This window comes from Megascapheus bottae, chromosome 19 (genome assembly GCF_031878675.1).
Source record: "Megascapheus bottae isolate mThoBot1 chromosome 19, mThoBot2.hap1, whole genome shotgun sequence".
Lineage (NCBI taxonomy): Eukaryota > Metazoa > Chordata > Mammalia > Rodentia > Geomyidae > Megascapheus > Megascapheus bottae.
Window position 1 is genome coordinate 29,695,823 of NC_143527.1, and position 22,999 is coordinate 29,718,821.

The window sequence follows — 22,999 nt, forward strand, 5'->3', positions numbered from 1 at the left end:
TTATTCACAAAGTGGTCCCAGGGGCTTTTAGTGGGACCCAACTCAGGCAGGCTCCTGTGTCCTTTTCACACATACTTATTGTCTTCCAAATGTTTTAGTCTCTGGCACAATCGAATGTTCCAAGCTTATATGGTACCTCTTCTGGGCCAGCCCTAGAATTGGTCATTTCTTCAAGGAACTCTAGCTTCTTTTACTAGAAAATGGTTTGGGGAACAGGGAGCTTTAGCTTCTAATATATATGTGGGGGAGTGATTATGGGTGTGGGTAGGTGTGCAGGTGTGTGTGTGTCTGTCTGCGAGAGAAAGAGAGAGAGAGAGAGAGAGAGAGAGAGAGAGAGAGAGAGAGAGAGAGAGAGAGAGAGAATATGTATGTGAATTGTTTAAAAATCTCTAATTCTAAATCAGTCCTCAAGGAGTTCTATCTTGCTCCTACTTATCCTGGCTTAGGCCATCCCATGTTTCTTTATTTTTTTTTCTTTTTGTCATGAGGCTTGAACTCTGGGCCTGGGCTTTCAGTTTTCTGGTGCTTATTTGGAGATAAGAGTCTCACAGTGTTTTGTGTCCAGGCTGGCTTTAAACCATGATCCTCAGATCTCAGCCTCCTGAGTAGCTAGGATTACAGTTATGAGCCACCAGCACCCGGCCCTATCCCATATTTCTGTCTCTCCTTCCCCAGCAAAAACTCTATAATGTTCAACACATCAACATATTCCCTCATTAGCTCAGTCCTGAATAAGCTGACTCACATGCGTTCTACCTCTCTTAAAAAGATTTAGTAAAGGAAACAAAAAGATTTATCAATATCCACCCATCCATACCCCCTCCCTGCTACTAGCATTATATAGTCAAAGGCAGTTTTAAGGTAGTTTTGACAATATGTAGTCTGGAGCAGCATTCCAGAGTAGTTGTGTCTCTACTCAAAGTGGTTATTTTACTAATTTGGCATACAGTTGGGTTTATACATTTCTATTTGCATTCCAAGTGGTTTGTTTTTAAATCTTACTGACTTAATTCTTTGTACATGTAGAACATTCACATAATCCTAAAAGGAACGCTCTGTACCATGGTAAACTCAGAGAGATTCCATTTTCGTTCATGGTACTTTTACTTGGTTCCTCCATCCCCTACCTGCTATAAGTAACCAACTCCATTGTTTCCTGGCTAATTCTGTTCCTTTTTTCACAAGAATAACTAGAAAATACGTGCACTAATTTCCCTTTTTTTCTTAAAGAAATATATAATACTTTACAAACTTTGCATTTTGCTTTTATCCATGTAGTGTATCATGTAATTTCATATCAATTTGTTGAATGCATTTAGTAGTCTATCCGCTAAAAGTTCTTTTGCCTTGTTCATATGCAGCAGCTCCCATAATTGCCAAGGACTCCGAGCTTTGAGTGCCAACCACCCAGCACAAGCTGCGAGTGCTAATAGTTCTGTCAGCTGCCTTTGGTGGCTGCTCAACTCAAACTGACTCTTTAGAGCTCTTCTTGTGGCTGGGGCCAGTTCTCTACAGCTATTCTCTCTTCATATTTTTTCACCTTCCACAATCCTTCACGTCTCCATTGCTTCTCACCTGCCAAGCACTTCTGCAGTTGTTCACAGTGTTAGTTCTTCAGTCTCTCCAACCATCTACTCTCTGGAACTCATCAGTTCCCTTCTAGCTGCTGGATGTGGAGGAGGCTAGCAGGAATTGCTATTTTTCTTGTTGCCAGTATAGCTCCATCTACTCATGATTAAGGAACTACACAAGTGAGGCTTCATTGGGGCCTAGTCTGCAACACAAACTGACAACAGTATATGGGAAGGAGGTCACCCTGGGGAGGTGAGAGAATTGTTGACCTATATAGCTTACTTGCAGAGCATGCACACATATTTTAGTATACTAACTGTACTTTTTGCATAATAAAGACTAGCATAACTTAGACTAGACTAGCCAACCTGATCCCGCTGTCATGGGCAGGAGGCATCTGAAAGTCAACTGAACCTGTGCATCAGGGGATGCAGTATCATCTGAAGTCATCAACGGTGTCTAGAGTGGTCATGACTGAAACAGTCTCTTGACACGGCAGCTGTGGAAGTGATGTTGCCTGGAACTGAAGCAGTGGCTTCTGTGGTGGCCATGGCAGCTGTGGTATTCTTTGGCTGGACTGGAGTCTCTCCCAGGTGGCAGCGGCTGATTAGAGTCTCCTTAGCAGCTGTGAAGTGTTTAAAGTGGTCACAGCTGTCAGTATGACTGCTCTCATAATCCTGAAAGCAGCAGCTGGTTGATTGACAGCTCCATAGATTCTACGAAAGCAATGGAACTAAAGCAGAGGCCTGCTTACACCTTCTCAGATGGAACTTCAGCAGTGGCAGCATTGTCACGTTTAGCCCTGAAGTTCTCAGGACAGCACAAGATACTGGTACTAATTCCCAGCTGACGTCTGTCTCTGTCTGACCTGGAATAGTCACCCAGTTCTGCTCCCTTGCAGCCATTACAGTGCCTGGCCTACAACAGTCAGTTCACTCACTGCTTGCTTCTGACGGCTCTGGTCATCTGTGAGGGAAAAGACATGAAAGATTTGTGTGTGGTGGGTCATTGTCTGTAATATACTAGAGCTCATTCGGTTGGTCTTCTCTGGACTCTTAGATCATTTCAGATATTGTGCAAAGACAAATCATGCTGCAATGAACATGTTTGTATAGTTCTATAATATTCAAAGATTGCCTTTAGGTAAACTCCTAGAGGTGAGATTTTTGTATGGAAGGATGAGGGCAAATGGGTTCAAGTTTGCCAGACACACCCTCCGATGTATTTATCAGAAGTCCATATTAAAGTACAGCATTTTCCTCTGTATGTGTATATGTCCAAGTCTTGACAGGAAGTTCTTTACCTGTGTGTTTGAAAAGACTCAAGGAACTAACCTGTAGTTTGATTTGTCACATTCGTAGGTTGCTTCAGGTGAATGCAATGAAGACACCGAGGTTTACAACATCACGCTGTGTACTGGGGATGAACTCACTCTCATGGGGCAGGCAGAGATCCTTTATGCAAAGACTTTCAAGGAAAAGTCACGCCTCAACACCATCTTCAAAAAGATAGGGAAGCTCAATTCCATCAGCAAGCTGGGAAAAGGTAAAATGCCATGCCTCATTTGCATGAATCACCGGACCAATGAAAGTATCAGCCTTCCATTCCAGTGCAAGGGCAGATTCAGCACCCGGAGTCCCCTGGAACTTCAGATGCAGGAGGGTGAGCACACCATCCGCAACATTGTGGAGAAAACCCGGCTCCCCGTGAATGTGACGGTGCCCAGTCCTCCGCCCAGAAACCCCTATGACCTCCACTTCATCCGGGAGGGCCACCGCTACAAGTTTGTGAACATCCAGACCAAGACAGTGGTGGTTTGCTGTGTGTTGAGAAACAACAAGATCCTCCCCATGCACTTTCCTCTGCACTTGACCGTCCCTAAGTTCAGCCTCCCTGAACACCTGGTGAAGGGAGAGCTGTGGCCTGAAACCCTGGTCCATCACTGGTTGGGTATCTGCCAGGAGCAGTTTGACATTGATGAGTATTCACGGGCTGTCCGTGATGTGAAAACAGACTGGAATGAGGACTGCAAGAGTCCCAAGAAGGGCCGGTGCTCCAGCCACAACCACGTCCCCAATTCTCTTAGCTATGCCCGAGATGAGCTCACCCAGTCCTTCCACCGCCTCTCTGTCTGTGTATATGGCAACAATCTCCATGGCAACAGCGAGGTGAACCTCCATGGCTGCAGGGACCTGGGGGGAGAATGGGCCCCCTTTCCTCACGACATCTTGCCCTATCAGGACTCCGGTGACAGTGGGAGTGACTACCTTTTCCCAGAGGCTAGTGAAGAGTCCATGGGTGTCCAAGGAAAGTCAGAACTGCCTTACGAAGAGCTTTGGCTGGAAGAAGGCAAGCCCAGCCGGCAGCCTCTCACTCGCTCTCTGAGTGAGAAAAGCAGATGCGACCCACTGAGGGGCTCTGTCAGGTCTAAATGTACGACTTCTCCTCTTCCTGTCCCTGGGACTCTTGGAACCACAATGAAGTCTTCAGAAATTGCCCTACCTCCACCTCCGGTGCCTCCCAAATCTGAAGCCGTAAGTTGTTCACTTTTGAGTCCTATATCAAGCTTTCTGTCTCCCTGCTCAGCACTCGGTACTGTTTTTTGGACAGTACTGGGGCTTGAACTCAGGGCCTTTAGGCTGCCTACCATTTGAGCCGCACCACAGCTCCACTCGTGTTTTTAAAGAAAAGGTTATCATAATGAACAAATGTGCTTAATTGGAATAAAATTGCAGTGCTATTGGGTTACTAATTAAGGAGTTAGAGAATGTTAATGCTGGATGAAAAACTGAGATAGCTTAAGAAATGTTTAAACCTGACTTTTGGTCTAGAAGCATAACTCAAATGGTAGAGTGGAGACCTTAGGTTCAATCCCCATCACTTACAAACTAAATAAGTAAACAAATAAACCTGCCCACCCTTACTGGCTACTTCCTAGAACCCTGGTTATAGGAAATAGACAGTAATGGGCCAAGAAAGAGGTAATTGCTATAACAAGTATTTGGAGACAATGCCTAGACTGTAACAGCTAGTAACAGTGACAGGCCCAAGGAGATGTGGTGCTATGAAATATGGTTTGGAGATAAACCAACCCTCATCACTGATGGTGAGTGGATGAGGGAAGTAAAGGAAATTGAGCAATCAAGGGAAACCAGGTGGTTAGTGTGTCACAGGTAAATATTGTCATTCTTAGATGTCTGAAAAGGATGTCTGAAAAGGGAGTGTGGAATGTGAGTGAAAGCAGAGAGGACTGAGGCAGCATCGCATCACTTGTAACTCTTTAGTGTATCTCTCAAGTTACACTGAGGTAAAGCATGAGGATGTGTGCACGCACGTGTGCAAACACCCACACACACACACACACCCACACACACAACAGAACCAGGTACCATATTGTCATGCTTAGACCTCAAAACACTAGCCAGTCAGAGGTTGATGGATCTCCCATTAAATTTTCATGTTAAAAGATCAGTACAGGGACCGGGAGTTTGGCCTAGTGGTAGAGTGCTTGCCTAGCCAGCATGAAGACCCAGGTTCGATTCCTCATACCACATACATAGAAAAAAGCCAGAAGTGGTGCTGAGGCTAAAGTGATAGAGCTCTAGCCTTGAGAAAGTCCAAGGATAGTGCTCAGGCCCTGAGCTCAAGCCCAGGACTGGCAAAAAAAAAAAAATCAGTACAGGAGCTGTGGGGGAGCCTATGGTTATAATGCATATAGTTTTATGTTTAGTTCCCATCAGCCCCACAGAAAGCAAGGCATCAGTACAAATAGGAGAACAGGGCTCTTGGTTTTGATATGGGTTTGGGTTTTTTTAGTGATATCCACTCTGAGCATTTGCTACTCAGTTTGAGCATTACATGTCATTATATATAAAGCAAGGAGAAAGTAGAAGGATCAGATATAATTCTTTTCATGTATTTGACAACATGTGCCTTTTTTTTAAGAAATCGTACATGAATCTCAGTATATGAGAAGAATTAAAGTCTAAACACACCCAGACTGATATAGAAAGAGCACTTCTTACCTGCCTTCCTCCCCCAAAAAAGTAAAGAGACACTTCTAGGAAGCACTAGGTACCTTTAGTGAAAACAAAGTTAGCTTTGTATTTTTTTAATTAAAGAATTTATTAATATTGATTTTTACATCATATTTCAAATGACTTGTTTAACAAACAAGTATTCAAGAAGGGAATCTCTATATACAATCACTGGCACTTAAATTTTAGAACATAATTAAAATTGTATTTGTGATATTTGATTATTGGGGGCGTTGATCGTTATGAGGAGCATAACTATGTGACCTTCTCCTCTTGAACTTTGGTTCTATCTGGCATGTAATGAGTGGCTCTTGGGTTTGTTGACATAGAAAAATCATTTGTTTGTCTGTATGTGTATGTGTGTACATGCCTGTGTATGTGTTTATGTGTACATGTGCGTGTGTGTCTGGTGAAAGATGAATAAGGACATAAACATTAAGAAGTCCAATCTTGGTACTAAAAGACAAAGAATAGAAACTAAAAGCAAATCTGATTTTAAAAAAGAAGAAAAAAGATTTATATTTCCAGCCCAAGCTACAATTTTTTATGACATAAGAGAATGTTCTATGTTTGTAAATCATTATAAACATAAATATTTTTATAAAGACCCTGGAATCATTTACTTTCAAGAAAAAAATCTCACATTTTAAATGAAGTCTTTTTTTGTTGTTTTACCAGTCCTGGGGCTTGAACTCAGGGCCTTAACACTATCCTTGGGCTTTCCCAAAGCTAGAGCTCTACCACTTGAGCTATAGCACCACTTCCAGCTTTTTCTATGTATGTGGTACCGAGGAATCAAACCTGGGTCTTTGTGCATGCTAGACAAGCACTCTACCGCTAAGCCAAACTCTCATCATCCCCCTTTTTTTAAATTGGCTCTTTAACCATGAATTTTCCCTTCTTTAGGATGAGTTTAGGATCAAAGAATATCATAATTTTTAACTATAGCTTCAGCTTGTAAGTTTTAAAAGGGATCCTTAAGCCAGGAACTGGTGGCTCCTAGGAACTGTAGTCCTAGCTACTCAGAAGGCTGAGATATGAGGATTGCAGTTTAGAGCCAGCCTGGGCATGAAACTCCATGAGACTCTTATCTCCACTTAACCACCAGAAAACTGGAAGTGGCACTGTGGCTTTAAGTGTTACAGTGCTAGCCTTGGGCAGAAGAGCTCAGGGACAGCACCTAGGCCCAGAGTTCAAGCCCCAAGACTGACTCTTCCCCGCCTCCAAGAAAATAGAGAACTTTAATGGGGCATAAATTCAAGGGCTTCCACAGATTAGCTAAAAGTTCTGCTTATAGACTAGGTGAAGTTCTAGAAAAGAAATGTGTCTAACATCCCACTTAACAAAGATGACAGTGAGCTTTCCAATGAGGGAGGGCAGCAGAGAATAGAAGCTGATAGGCCATGGACCAATCAAAAATTGCTTTTTTTCACCCTAAGAATGCAAAGCTGGTGATGGCCTAATGAACTGTTTCATTAACACAGTCATGTGAAAGTCTTAAAGGTGCAGTAGCTGCATTGTAATACATGTCAGCCTATTCTTTTCCTTCTAATTAATTATGTGTCACGTTCAGCTCCAGCTCCAGTGTCCCAAGTTGTGATGTGATTATACTTTAGCAGATTTGCATGGTCTTTATATTTTTTTGTCGAAATAAGAATAAATCTTTCCCCTTCAACAATCATGCCTGGTTAGAATGATGCTGTAGTCATATTGTGTTTTTGTAAAGATTGATTAATACGGTTTTTGAACAAAGCACTGCCACTTATCCTTTGGAGTATGAGAAGTATTCCATGACAGAAGTGTCCTGGGAAAAAGTAAATGATTATGGGTTCCAGAAGTAAATAGGACTTAGCCGCTTTAGTCTTCTATAAGTATTACAGTGAAGTCCAAGCTGAGGGAGCCTGCCCAGATCACTGTCACTTAAAATTTTGCAGGGAGTCCATGGACCAAAATGACCTGAAGTCTCACTTAAGTGAATTATCCTTATTGATCCAGGCATTTATTCTAAACATATCCTCTGTCTTATAACATTGTGGGCCTCCATACATCACTTTAATTTATGAGTATTGGCTAATATGCTTAAAATATTTACCCAGATATACTTGATTCAAGAACTATTTTTTCTCCATATTTTTCTTCTTAAAAAACGTAGTTTTCAAGAACAATGTTGAGAATACTTCATATTATATGGAATTATATAAACAGAATGACTCCCAGACTACTCTCCTCTATGTAGTGAATTACAAATGGTAATCCAAACTGTTAAGTTGTGGGTATTTACCACAGCGGTAGAGTACTTGCCTAATATGTGTAAGGCTATATAGGTTCAATCTCTAGCCCTCATTGCTAAAATACAACTATTGGATAATCCTCTAAAATCTCTTGTGCAACAGTATCTTACCAGGAGAAACCAAGACACATTAATCAGTGTCATTCATCTGTCTGTAATAATAGAAAGAAAAAAACAAAGACTGCATTTACACTTAACTTGGTTCTCAACATTACAGTAGTTTCTGATGTTGTTAAGAAATCCATAACAGAAGTTCTAAGTTTTGAGCTGCCAGTTTTAAACAACTTTATTGTGGTACTGATGAATTTGTTAAACTATTAACAAATGGACAGGAGGAAGGTGTAGGAATAAGATGCAATGATAATCCATATTCATTACTTGGAGACTGGAAGATACCATAGTATTATTGTTTGAGAAAAATGTAAGTGAAGGATGAATTAAATGCCAGATTGACTGGGCCCACTCTGTGAGTGCTTGAAAAGAGTGATATGACCATGTGTTGGAATGTCTCTAGTCTGAATTGGAGAGACTGCATAGTAAGTATGAAACTAGAAAAAAGTGTCATGCATATCCTGGGATTCTTTAACATTCCCTCATGAATCACTCCAGGACAGTGTGTGGCATTGCCTTTGAGAGGCACATGGGATTAGGATCTGCACTCTCCCATCACCTCCCTGACTAAGTTCCTGCAGGGATAATAAATTCTTTACTGCATTATTGTATTATACAAAGCATTTGGCATTTTCCCCGGTGCCTGGTAAGCATTTAAAATAAAGAATAGCAATGATTTAATATGGATGGATTCCAACTAAGAGCCAGATAGGAAATGATTTTTCAAGTCTCCTCTCTCCCATCCATCCTTAACTAAGAGTAAGTCTCCTTTTTCCAGTTTATAAGCATCCTCCTCGGCCCCCAGTCAGGGAATGTTCACTCCAAGCCCAATCAGTAGTGGTAGCCCTGACACCTCATTCCCCAAATCATGTTTGATAGGTTCATATTTGTTAGATGTTACAAAAGGAATTTCTGTTTTTAGAGTAGATCATTCTTTTAATCTGACTTTTAAAGTATCCACTTGATAGGATAATTGTTATGTTATAGTTACCTGGCTATGGAGTTACTATAAACTTGGCAAGACAAAAGAGAGGACCCCCCTAACTGCTTAATATCTTGTGGACCACAATAACAGAATCCTGTAATTGAAGGAGTTCAAGGGCTTTAAGACATTTAGGGTGTTTGTGAAAAGGCTGCTTGTGGCTCTAAAGCTATCAGCAAGTGTCAAGAAACTAATACTTTCAGGCCAACCTATGTGGTAGTCTTAAAGCTAGGAATTTGCCAGGAATGATTCCATTCTTTAGGCACAGCTGGGTTAGGCTATGGTCAACAGATCCTGTACCCTTTAGTACATCCATCGTCTAGAATTAAAATGTTACATGACTACCCAAAGTGAGAAAGCTCCATAAAAACATTTGTTTATAAACAAGAAAGTAACCACAAAAACCAATTCTGTTCTGAATTTTTATTTTGTCTTTGGCTTTTTCCTCTACTACATATTAATGTTAGAAAAGACATGAAAGGGCAGTTTTTCTTTTTTTTCTTTTTTTTTTATTGTGATTAATAGACGGGTTACATTATATTCACCAGATAGAAGGTGCATAACTTCACAAACATTGATACCCTTTCTCATGACATGGTCCCCATTTCCCTTCCACCCTCCCCCCGCTTATCTTGATTTCCCACTTCCCTATCCAATTTCAAATAATCAATTAAGCACATATGAAATATATCAGATAACAATGTGAAATATTGTAACAGACTCAAAGGAGCATAGGCCCAGTAGGCCCAATAGTCTACCTCATTTGTCAGAATCAATAGAAACGTGGGGCTCTCCTAGCAGATATTTACAATAGAACAAAATCTAGAGACATTAGGCCAAATAGTATGACACTAAATGTAAGGACCTCCACGTTTTCTTTTTTTTGCTAGTTTCATTTTTTTGTTAATTGAAGTAAGTACTAAATTATTACTATGTTTAGGTAACTTGTAAACTAATTGCCTTGTGTTTTATGTAGATTGCTTTTATTTTTATTACCATATTAATTGTACACAATCATAGGTCTTATTGTGTAATTTTCAAATCTGCATGCAAACTATTTTGGCCAGTTCATCCCCTCATTATCTTCCTTTGTCTCCCTTTTACTGATCTTTTTCTCTTTTGAAGTACTCAACTTTTAATTTAGTGTCTATTTTTCGCTTGAATCTAGATTCTACATATGAGAGAAAACCATATTTTTGTCTCAGTCTGCCTTACCATAACCTCCAGTTCCCTGAAAAATGACTTAACTCCATTCTTTTTTATGGCTAAATAAAACTCCATTCTACTCTCCCCCTTTTCTCTTTCTTCCCCCCATCCCCTTTCTCTCCTCCCCCCTCTCTCTTGGTCGTGGGACTTGAACTTTGGGCCTGATTACTGTCCCTGAGCTCTTCAGCTCAAGGCTAATGATCTACCACTTGTAGTTTTCTGGTAGTTACTTGGAGATAGAAATCTCACAGACTTTCATGCCTGAGCTGGCTTTGAACCATAATCCTCGGATCTCAGCATCCCAAGTAACTAGGGTTATACGTGTGAGCCCGGCTCCTCTCTCTTTCTCCTGATGGGCACCTAGATTTAGCTATTAGGAATAGTGCTGCCATAGACATGGGTGTGCTGGATCCTCTAGTGTATACTGACTTAGATTCCTTCAGGTGTATATACCCAGGAGTACTATAAGAGAAATATAATGAAGTTTTAGTTTCTAAAGAATTCTCCAAAATGATTTCCATAGTGGCCACACTAATTTATATTTTCACCAACAGTGTATGAGGGTACTTTTTTCCCACATCCTTACTAGCTTTTGATGATAGCCATTCTGTATATGGTGGAGTATAATTCTATTCTCCTAATGGGTAAGCATATTGAACATGTCTTTATGTATAAATGTATTGGACATTTATACTCCTTTTGAAAATTGTTCAATTCACTTGCCGATTTATTAATTAGAATTTTTGCTCTTTGGTCATTTAATTTATTTTTTCTAGAGATTAATCACCTGGCCAGTAAATAGCTAGCAAAAGCTTGGCTCTTCACTCCAGTCATTGTCTCCTTTGTTAGATGCTGTTTGTCAGTTCTTCCTATTATTTCATGAGATATTGGAGACCTACTCAAAAAATCAGATGCTTATTTTCCTGTCTTTGGAGTATTGCCCATTTTCCTTCAGTGCTTTTAAAGTTTCAGGTCATATATTAAGGTCTATGATCCAGTTTGTGCTGACTTTTTTTTAATAATTTTTTATTGTGATTAATAGAAGGGTTATATTATATTCACCAGATAGAAGGTGCATAACTTCACGAACATTGATACCCTTTTCTCATGACATGGTCCCCATTTCTCTCCCACCCTCCCCCCGCTTATCTTGATTTCCCCCTTCCCTATCCAATTTCAAATAACCAATTAATTGTGCTGACTTTTATACAGGATTAGAGATGGACATCAAGTTTAAGTGTTCTACATGTGGATATCCACAGTTATCCATACTATTTGTTGGAAAAATGATTTCTCCAGTGTATGCTTTATCAAGAATTGGGCATCTGTTGCTCCATGGGTTTATTTCTGGGTCCTCTCTATTCTTTCTAGTTGATAATTGCTCATACCATACCATGCCCTTTTTGTCACTATGGTATAATTTGAAGTCAACATTGCTCTTTTTGCTAAAATTCTGAATAGATTTCCTGATTTTTTTCCTCATCCTGTTTGTTTTGGTATATATTTTTTTAAAAACTAGATTTTTGTATGCTGACTTTGTATCCTACTATTCTGCTAAAATTGTTTGTTAGATCTAAGATTTTCCTAGTAGAATCTTTAAGGTCTTTTAATAGTACCAAACAAATGGATAGGTTTTGTTTATTTTTTGTTTGTTTCTCTGGTCTTGTTTGTTTCCTAGTCTTTGTATTAGGTTAATGCTAGCTTCATACTGTTCCGACTGGTGCTGTTTAAGATAAGGGCTAGACCCATCTGCCATATTTCCTATTAAAAAAAAAAAAAAAAAGATGAGGGCTGGGCCAGTCCAGGGTCAGTTGTCAGCTTTAAGGCTGACAGTCATTTTAGATGCTTCCCTTCTTTGCATTCTAGGAGCTGCTGGTGGCCTCACAGAGCTTTGCAGCTTGTCTTTCCTCAGCTTTTACACCCAGGAGCAGCAGATGTCCAAGCCGAGGCATTTCTCCTAAGTACACTGGCATGTTGGGAAGAAACAGAACACCAAGATACACACTGCGCAGGGAACCAGGCACTCTGCCTAGCAATGCTCTCTAACCCCATCCAGAAGTCCACCCGACTTTTTTTCATGTGTCATGGGGCTTGAACTCCTGGGCCTGGGTGCTGTTTCTGAGCTCTTCAGCTCAGGGTTACCCCCCTAGCCTTGAGCCAAGCCCTATTTCCTCCTGTTTTGTGTTTTTCTAAAGGTTAATTGGAGATGAGAGTCTCAGGTCTCTTTGTGGCCCAGCTGGCTTTGAACCTTGATCCTCAGATCTCAGCCTCCTGAGTAGCTAGGATTATGGGGGTGAGCCGCTGTGCCAGACTTCAACCCCCTTTTGAGAAAGGAGTGTCTGGGAAAATCTAGTGATCCTTCAGCCCTGGGCTCAGAGCTCTCTGTTCTGCCTGGAAGCCATGCCACAAGGCAGCAGCTTCAGAGCCCTAGCGCATGGACTTGGGCTCAGAGCAATGGTGACTGCCCAAACCTCTTCGGTCTACATGAACGCCTCTTGTGGCCATCTCTTACCCAGACACTGTGGAAGCGTGTTTCCCTTGTTTTCTCCCTAGGTTCCCTTGTTTTCAGGTCCCTCGAAGTAGCTCAGTGTCAAAGTAGGGCTTCTCTCAAGATGTTGCTTGGCCCTGTGCTGGCCTGCCATGCAGGAGCAGCCACTTGGACATCATATTCCTCTATGGCACTTGAGGCTTACAAGAACTGTGGGCTTATCCTGTGGACAGGGCTTCGGGCCTCCCTTGTGATTATGGCTTCATTCCCACATACCCTTCCCCACCCCCATCCCCACCCCCAGGCTTGGCTGCTTCCTATTTCCCTAGTCTTTCGTTCTTTGTTCTTTTCAGCTGTCTTATTGTCTCTTTTGTGATTCTTTTCTCTTCTTATTTATGGGGTTCCATGAAGGAGGTTTCTAATCTGCCATCTTATCCAGAAAGCTTCATGTAGGTTGTATGGATGGATGTGTATACATACATGCACTCCAAAAAAAAAAAAAAAGAAAGATAGATACAGAGAGATAACATCTCTCTGTATAATCCAGTCTAGCCTTTAATTTACCTTGTACCACAACCTCCAAAGTTCGGTGTTTAACAACATATGCCATGAGTAGGTTAGCATGTAGGTTGTTTTTAAATGAAACCTTAAATCAGCCTTCCATGTCACCATAGGACAGGATGACTGAGATGTGATGAAAGATAATAGAATATTCTGTTAGGTATTCTTCTTTCAGCCCTGTATTCTTTGGTACCATCTATATAAAATCACGTTGACAGGTTATATGCACTGTGAGTTTATACATGTTGTGCTTATCTTCCTTGCTCAGGATAGGTCTTTATAAACTAGGCCCGAAGGTATATTCTTGTGAATCCATAGGCGAGCCATAGATTTTAAGCGAGTACTTCTTTTCAGAGTTACTTGCCCTTCCTGCCACTGGCTGAGTGAGTGGCCTCCACTCCCCTTGCCCCCACTCCGGCTCCTTTTCCCGAGGCTTAACTATTAGAAGCCTTTTCCCAGAAAAGTTAAGTCCTTATCATCCATGTATAAAACTGGAGAAAGAAAAACTAATCTATCTGAGAATCAGAAGTTTGGCTGTAAATCTCAGTTGGCCTTGTGTAATTAATCAATGAGAGGTTCATTTATTGAACTTCATTATTATACAGCTTTAATTCTGTTTAACTGAAAATATCCATTGATGACTATGTGACAGGGTTATGAACTCTTTGCATAAAAGCCTCTTTATAAATAAGATTTCTTAAAGCTGTAATGATTTTGTTATCTGAGAGAGGGAGTGTGGGAAGAAATGTAAAATACAGGGCAGAGAGCACACAGTGACGGCAGTCACAAAGTTCAAGGCAGCATGGTTACAAAACTCCTTTCTTTGGATAGCTGACATCCTGGATTTGGCTTTTTAGAGAAGAAAACTTATAGTAAAGGTAAGTGCAAGCCGGACACTGTGCTCACGCCTGTAATTCTAGCTACTCAGGAGGCTGATTTCCGAGGATCAAGGTTCACATACTATAGAAATGATCCCTGAAAGTATAGTCTTTGAGGATCAAGGTTCAAAGCCAGCCTGGGCACTAAAGTCTGTGAGACTCTTATCTCAAATTAACCTGTAGAAAATGGGAAGTTGAGCTTGGCTCATTTCCCATAGGGCAGTAGCCTGGAGCTGAAGAGCTTAGGGACAGCACCCACGCCTAGTTCAAGCCCCATGACGTACACACACACACACACACACACACACACACACACACACACACACACAGGTAAGTGCAATTGTAGAATTGTATATCAAGCTCACTTATAGCACATATATTTCCTGAACTATCAAGCTGGAAATAAAGTGATCCATACTCTACCAAGTGTTCCAAAATACTCTTGTGATAGCTCACAGTTCCAGGCAGTATGATTTCCTTCTTTTCAGGAAATATTTCCTCACTACTGCCACCAGGTGGCTATGGTAGATTTTAGGCTAAAAACTGCAAGGAAGTGGGTAGACCACTTAGCAGGTGTCCCAGATCCACCCTCTACTGTGTGTGAATTGGGCAACCACTGCTATGACATGGATTTTTCCCCCAAAGGGTATCTGAAGACTGTTAAGTAAAGAATGACTCATGGTGAATTATTCTGTTTACTTTTCTTAAGCTCTCTCATTGGTCAGTTAGTGAGGGGGTTGAGATATGCTATTTATTCCTACAGACATGAATGGGGAGTTCCAGAGTGCCCAGAAACCAAGAGTTTACAAGAATTACTACCATACCAAAAAGCAGCATTGTTGTACTACACTGTTGCTTAAAGACCAGATATGTCTTTTATTCCTTACAGTCTTTTAAATATCTAGAAATATTTAGGTAGAAAAAAGCTGAACTTATATGTAATATATGTAAGATACCCAAATTACACATAGTATTTGAATATTTGTCATACAAACATCTACATTTTCCAGGCTGTTTTCCAACCCTGTCATAATGTGCTTTGTATGAGTAGGAAACTCATGCATTATTTTAACATGTGGACATTTAAAAAAAAAACACTTTATTTTCCATTTTCTCACACGTTTTGATCCTTTACCCTGTGCTCAGATTCCTCCCAACTAAACAGTTGTAGTGAGTACAGAGGGGAAAGGAACATTAAATGTCTATTCCAGGAGGCAGAAAATGAAGTTAGATTTTGTGGATAATGAAGTCTGGAAAGCCAGGAAAATGGTGCCAACCAAAGGTTAAAAGGGTGTTTTGCTTCTTGTAGACTATCTTAAAAAGGAAGTTCCCACAGCCACTGACTCTGTTGTGTTTGCTTTATCTTTAGCTATTGGATGATGAGCTACCATTAAAAGTAATTGCCATTCTAGCTGTATATGACCAGTAAGAGCATGGCAAAGGAGAGCATGGGAATGTGTGTGTTCTCCTTTATACTCTTAAGTCACAGTTGAATACAGAGTCCAGGAGTTCATGTGCTAGCCTCTAGTACTTATACCCAAAAACCTTTCCCTAGTTTCTTCCAAAAAAAATTGTAAAAATAAATAAATAAGCATGTTTCAGTGACTCAGGCCTGTAATCCTAGCTATGCAAGAGGCTGAGATCTGAGGATCACGATTTGAAGCCAGCCTGGGCAAGAAAGTCCATGTGACTCTTGTCACCAATAAACTACTTTAAAAAAATGAGGGGGGGGGGCAGATGGTGGAACAGAGCTGAACTTGAGCAAAAGAAGCTCAGGGACAGCACCCAGGCCCTGAGTTTTGAAGCCGTAGGAAAAGAAGCACACAAAAGAAGCATTCCTTTCAACTCCAGTTTCCCTTTCTAATAATTACCTACCCCTTTCTAGCCAATTCCAGAGAAAAAGCAGACTGCCTCACTGACTCCACTCCTTCCCCAACTTCCCCTGACTCCCTGGAGTCTGCCTCCAGCTCCCTTCACATGATTCACATGTTCTGCTCACTAGTGACTGTGGTGATGATAAGGTGGGCTCTTCAGCCCTCTTCATGGCTTCCCAACACCTCTCCTTCCTTACACTGTTGCCCTTCTGCACCCTTGGTTTGCCATCATTTTTCTATGAGCAGTAGTCACTGGCGTTTTATCTTCTACACATCCCTCGCCTGTCTTCACTTCTTCTCTGGAAGCTCCATCTTTCTATCAAAACCAAGTCAGAGCCAACCAGTCTTTTCAACACTGAACTCTGGTTTCTCCTAATCCTTGTTCTTCATTCTCAGTTTCTGTCTGATAAATGGGACCAGTGTCTGTCTCACCATCTGAACTTTGACACCAACACTTCATCCTAAATGTCTACGCTCTCCTTAGTTCTCTGTTGCTGTTCGTAGCACTTCTCCTGTAAAATCTTCCCAGTCATTCTTTTCCTACTACCTTGAGTAAATTCATGGTGTTTCCACACACCTTTGCACATACTTCTGTTATTACACTTGCCAACTTTTATCTTAGTTATCTTCTTCCCTCGCAACTTATTCCATGAGTTACTTACTTTTGTATAGTCAAGACAAGCTCATTGAGCATAATAGCCACTCAATGTACATTTATACTTAGCAAAATAAGTTAATGTAAGAAAAGAGAGTGGCAGCCATGTTCTTCCAAGGGCAGTGGGGGGGAAGGGGAATGCACATTGAAAGTAGATGGCATCTTGGTCCAGCTTTTATACTTTACTTCAGACCTGTGTTATTAGACTGTTTTAGGGTTAAATGGTAGCTACTTGAATATGACTCCCTAGCAGTATGTTTTGTAAACTGTATAACAGAACTCACCATTCCTTTCTTTTGATAATTTAATTTTGCATTTAGCCTAAGGTTAGCAAATAAAAAAGAATGTTATTAACACCAGACTAGTCATGTCATATATTCGACAAAAATTAAGTCATTAACCTTTTAGAAAAGACTTGTATGAAGGAGAAACAGTAAAAGAGTTACAATACACATGGTCCAGCTGCAGAGAAAAGCTGTAGGCCTTGGGTCGTGAAAGCAAGACTCTGGGTGTGAGCAGGAGTCAGCCCCTCCACGCTGCTGCCTGCTTCCATGTGGGCTCGGGCTCGCTGGCCTTGCCTTAAGCACTAGGATTTGGTGCCAGGTGCCTCTCTGTGAACACCCAAGCTGCTCACAGTCAGGAGTTAACTACAGACGGATAAAGGTTACCCATAATCCTCAAAACAGAATATCCACCCTTCACTTATCCTAGTATTAGAGGGGTTTATTCTGGAAAACACAGACACTTCTCACATTTGTTGCTAGTTCAAACTCAGTCTCAAATTTTCCTTTGGCTCAGAATAGTCTGTGACATCTCTATTTTAGATAGAAATTGCTGATATGGGAAGTGCTGACAAAGCTACATCATTTCTTAATTGAAGAATGCATTCTTCATTTTCACCCAGTACTATATCAAAGATAGTAGAGGTGGAAGTATTAACAGTCAATGTGCCGGCTCTACTGGCTCTATTTTGTTCCTTAGACTGTCAGTGAATATGGTATCACATGCCCAGATAATCAAATGACTTGTCAACAGCACTTTCCACATAGGAATATAAAAGTCATTCTGTGGTACATTTTTGGTCTAAAAAATATGAACCTCACCTGCTTAATAAAACAAAAAGGGGGAGATGTGGGGCACGTCACATCAAGCAAATGAAATGCTGTAAAAGGCCTGCCTCGTGGTCCAGTGCTCACTTCCTGGTTTGGGGGCCCAACCTGCCTGTCACCTGGTTGGAAGGCTTGGCTGTGGTTTGTGATGTCTACTTCTGGGATTGGCCCCATACACTTCTGCCCTCTCTGACAGCACAGCATCCTACCTGCCTGCCCACCTTTGTGGTGATTGCCTCCTGCATCCTATATTAGCCCAATGTACTTCCGGAATAGACAAGTTTCTGCCGTGAGGGATAAAAAAAAAAATGAACCTGTTAACCTCTGCGTGCCAGTCTGTGTGATGTATCTGTGCCAGAGGAGAGAGACCCCAAGCTCTGCCCCCCACACACACAGGTCTGTGATAACAATAACAACAGGCTCTACTATTTTAGTTCTCAGGCTAAGTGACTATACATGGAGATGAAGTAAATGTAACAGCATGTTAGTGGAATTCAGTAGCACGGATCAGACATGGTGACGGCTTGTGGTGGTTATAGACAGAGCATGTAATGTTTGGGGTTGGGCCGTAGCAAAGGGCAGTTAGCTGGGAATGGAAAGAAAAACAAAAGCAGAGGCAGGAAAGAGTAAGGTCTGATACCAAATCCACCGTGTAGATCCATAGACAGAGTCATATGGAGCAGTGGGAGAGATAGGCAGAAAAGTGGGATGGAGCCAGATTGCAGAGAGTTGCTGGATGGAGGCAGAGGAGGAGGTTGGCCCTCATCCAGTAGGTGGAGGGGCCACTGGAGAAGGAAAGGAACATGATGAAAGCCACATGCTGAGGCTTTCAGAAGGAATGTGCTGAAAGTGTAGCACTTAAAAATGAAATTAAATATGAGAGGAAACTAGAAATGGGGTGATTGGCCAAACCTGGCTTACAGATTGCCTTTTATTATCAGATAAAACTCATTGACAACATAGCTTCCTTCCTCTTAGATATAAATGTTTCCTGTTGAACCAAATCAGGAATCAAAGAAAAATAGCATGATTGCCATTCTGAAAGTAAGACAGTACAAGCATCCATTGATTCATACTTCTGAATCCCAGAATGTATATATCTAGAAATGTATGATCTTTCCCATACTATGCCATGAAATACGACTTCATCAGAGCAGCCATATCTGCAGCACCAAGTTGAAAGTACTAGAACTGTAGGGAGGTATGTTGGTGGGTGGCTTCTGCCTCGCCCACCCACCGGGGATAGCACAAAGCCCCTTGCTTTATGCCTCAATAGACAAAGCCTGAAATTCCTGTCATTGATGGGATCCCTTCAACGCTGCTTTTTTCTCTCTCTCTCTTTAAAGAGACGACCTTTTTTTTCCCCCAGAGTCTATTTGAAGGAAGCCTAGTACTTTTTTTTTTCACTTTGAATTCATAATTCAAACTCTCTTCAGGAGCCATGTGGCCACCCCAAAAGCTGCCTGTGTCAGATTCTGTTTTGAAGTTTAGTTGTAAATATTCTCAGCCACAGCTTTCTCCTGCCCAGGCCCCAGAGCCTACAAATGCTTCTTTTCATGTCCCCGCTTCAGTGGCAAAGTCATAGGAAGCCCTTAGGACTGCCCAGTTAGGAAGGAGGAGGCCACACAGGTTCCAGGTGACCTTGGATGCCTAGGGCTGGTTATCAGAACAGGAAGAGAAGACTTCCCTAGCATTCATGAGCCTGCCAGTGGATGACCTTTTTGAGTTCCAAGATTAAGGTCACCCAATTATTTTCAATTAAAATGTGTATTACAGTTGACATCTCAGGTAAGCAGTCCCTAATAAAGTGTCATATTTAATAACTAATTACAAAGTGTAAAAAATGTTCCAAATTGAATTCAGCATTAACTCTGATTACCTCATGCTCCTCTACCCCACTACTGAAACATAATTATTTATTTTAAAAATGAAAAAGTTGGGCTGGGAATTTGGCCTAGAGGTATAGTGCTTTCCTGGCATGTACAAAGACCCAGGATCAATTCCTCAGTACCACATACATAGAAAAAGCCTTAAGTGGTGCCGTGGCTCAAGTTTGTAGAGCTGTAACCTTGAGAAAGTCCAAGGGCAGTGCTCAGGCCCGGAGTTCAAGCTCCACGACTGGCAAAAAAAGAAAAAGTTAAACAGCTCTTCTCACCTTTTCCATGATTCCTGTTACTGTAAACATCCAAAAAGCAAGCCTACCATCAGTGAAGTTCTAGCTTCTGCAGTCATTCTGCAGAAAGAAGAAACACAGCCAGCTACAGAAGAAAGACAGCCACCCACCCCTAAAAAAAAAAAAAAAAAAAAAACACCAGGGAATGAGCGGAGTGACCTAGTCAGATCTTCAAAGTCCTAATTGGTTCTCCGATACTTAGGAAAAGGGACCCCCAAATGGTGCTAGAGCTGAATAGTCTTTAGATTTAGTCAGACGTTTCCTTTCTGCAGTCATCCACCACCACCTCTTTAAAGCCTTGTGTAGGAAAGAAAATTGACTTCAGACGTTTCACTTTATTTCAACTCCAGATGAAAAAAAAGAAATTTAAGTCCTCTCCCCAATGCAGCGTAAAGTACCGAACAAGGATGGGTTGGGGGTAGGGGAAACACGTGTGCAGGTTAGAGTGATAATTCCTGGACCTAGGAAAAAATGCAGTGGGTAAGGGTTTAAATCATTTCCATTTTGCTTAAGAGATGTGCAGAAACACTCATGGTCCATGACTTTCCTTACTGTTTTTCTTTGACAAGTGAATTGGGCCTACGACACAAGTTGGAGACCCAGGGTGTGGTCAGTGTAGGAGATGGAAGACGTGATGTAATGACATGAGCCAATTTCTTTTCATGTTGGGCAAACTCTGTGCCAAAGCTAATGGGAGTTTGCTGTTTTACTGTCCTTGCTACTGCCATAGGCGCTTGGACAGAAAGGAGTTGAAAGGAAGAATAAAATATTTTGATGATAACGACCTAAAAGCAGGCGTTCAATGCAAAGCATAGCTCTTGATCAAGTCAGAATTGGCTGTTTTTAAATGTGTGGTTTAGGGTAGACAAGCAGAACCAGGTAGAAGCTGCCCCCTGCTGCCTGAGATGGGGAAGTGCATACCAAACACCTACTTGGTGAATGGGAAATGGTGGAAGGACTGGAAAGCAAGCTCTGGGGTACAGCAGGCAGGCTTGCTAAAGCCACAGCAGTCATGGGTCACCTAGGCCCCTGCCAATGTGAAGCTGAAAGGAAGATGAGAGGGTTGGAGGTAGATCTAACCTTTGGAACGAAAGAGCTGCCTTCTTGCTCCCTCTCACATGGGGGCCTGTGAAAGGATGCAGACGCCCCATCCTGCATTTTCTGGACTAGACTCTGCATTCTCAGGAGTGTCACGCATACACACTTGGAGAAGCCCCAGGTACAACTTCCAAAGGAGGTTTAACCCTGGAGAAAGTCCCCATTTCCAAAAGTCTGGATCGGATTAGAATCTATTTGAGCAGGGAATAAACACACCCCAGTAGGAGAGACTCATCCTGTCAGTATCATGACTGCCTTCTGGTCTCATTTCCTTCACACATCTGTTTTATACATCCTCACATTTCACTGGCTCTTTAACCAAACACACTTTAGCTTGCTGTGCTTCACATTACTTCCTATATTTCCGCAGTAGCTGACTCTCACCAAGCAGTTTCTTTCCAAATCAGTCTGTTCCCAGCAAATATGTGACAGGCGTCTGCTTTTCTCTGTGGCAGCCTCTGTATTTAGCATCTTTCCTATTTGCTCCCAGCTCTTCTGTCCTCTTCTTCCACCCCACCACGACCCTTGTAGGATCAAGCTAGTCGTCAGAGGCCTTGTTAGTCTTGTCAGCCTGTTGCTAACTTGGAGTGTTCTTTTCTGTGCCAGGTCAGGGAAGAATGCCGGCTCCTGAATGCCCCACCTGTTCCACCCCGAAGCGCAAAGCCTTTGTCCACCAGCCCCTCCATCCCTCCTCGCACAGTCAAGCCAGCGCGGCCACAGACTCGCTCTCCCAGCCCCACCTTGTCCTACTATTCTTCAGGGCTGCACAGCATGTAAGTCTTACGGCTAGGGCCTGCCACAACCCCACCTTCCCTTCAGCCAGTTCACCAGCCTTTGAGGCCATTACCCAGGCAGGGAATCGGAAAGCATCATTTTGTTGAGTTTTTTCTCTTTGAAAATCATTCCTAGAAGAGTGTGATTGGGCCTGTGGGTTTTGATCTAGGATGGGAGAATCAAAAGTGTTGGGAAGACATGAAGCCACAACAGTCTAAGAGAAATTTAGTAATAGAATGCCTCCTGGGCTGTCTTGGAAACAAAATATGAACTACTATTGGTCATTTCCCCTATGACCTTGATACAGCGACAGCAGCACCCAGCAGGACCTCAGCTGAGAGGATCCCCTTGGCTCTGAGCTCTTGGGGTTCACCTGAGATAGAAATCCTGTTCTAACTGTGACTGGTGGGCAGTCATTCCGCCCTGTCTGGGTCCTTCCACAGCTGTGACTTTAGTTCTTTCAGAGGACAGCCCATCCGCTCCATTGTTGGCAGATGGTAATAGCTTCATGAATGTATCATTCATACTATCAAGTAATATGTAATTCTAAGTAATGTTCAATGATTCCGTATGTGTAGAGAAACAAAGTAGGTCCACTCCACTTGTCTCTGCCAGTCCCTGAACATTTAAGTCACTATCATGAATAGTGTTCTCTACTCCAAAAAAATAGTGTCAGTTTTATCTGCTATTTCCCTCGATGCTGTGCTCTGTTCTGTCCTCACCCTGGTCCCCCACTTTATAGCACACCCTAGCTTCACTGCTGTTCTTAAAATATGGTCCCTAAGCCAAGTGCACCACTCTGTGTGTGCTATTAAACTTTAAGTAGCTCTGTCGGGTACTTTGTTTTCTCTGTCCATAGGCCACTGCAACTCCATTGTACAGAAATGGAGGCAGAATTGAACCTTTCATCTGAAGCTTTTCTTCCTGAGACAGTGAGGTGCTCCTAGAGTTGGGATGGTGATGAGATGTCTGGCCATTACCACACGTGGAAGGCAAGCATGAGGAACACCTTTCTCTCCCCACCCTGAGTACAAAGTCCCAAACGTAGCTTGAGGGTCTTTCTCATTGTAAAGATTCGGATACTTTGCAATCATGATTTATTTTATTGTTGCACTTTGAATCATCATGTAACTCTCGAAATTATAAAATATATTCTATTAATGGTTCTTAAAATTTTTAAATGACTAAGGA

The 22,999-nt window shown here is 41.9% G+C and overlaps 1 protein-coding gene and 1 pseudogene across 2 annotated transcripts in view; one reads left to right on the forward strand and one right to left on the reverse strand.

Moving 5' to 3' along the window:
• The window catches only part of Garem1 (GRB2 associated regulator of MAPK1 subtype 1), a 171,320-nt gene that overhangs the window by 143,857 nt on the left and 4,464 nt on the right, over positions 1-22,999 (forward strand). For both annotated transcript variants that reach the window (XM_090353278.1, XM_090353279.1), the window contains exons 4-5: positions 2,934-4,106; positions 21,641-21,807. In XM_090353278.1, coding sequence (XP_090209404.1) covers positions 2,934-4,106; positions 21,641-21,807 — 1,340 coding nt within the window. The remainder of the gene's footprint in view (positions 1-2,933; positions 4,107-21,640; positions 21,808-22,999) is intronic.
• Positions 14,201-14,235, reverse strand: LOC150049774 (small nucleolar RNA U3; annotated as a pseudogene).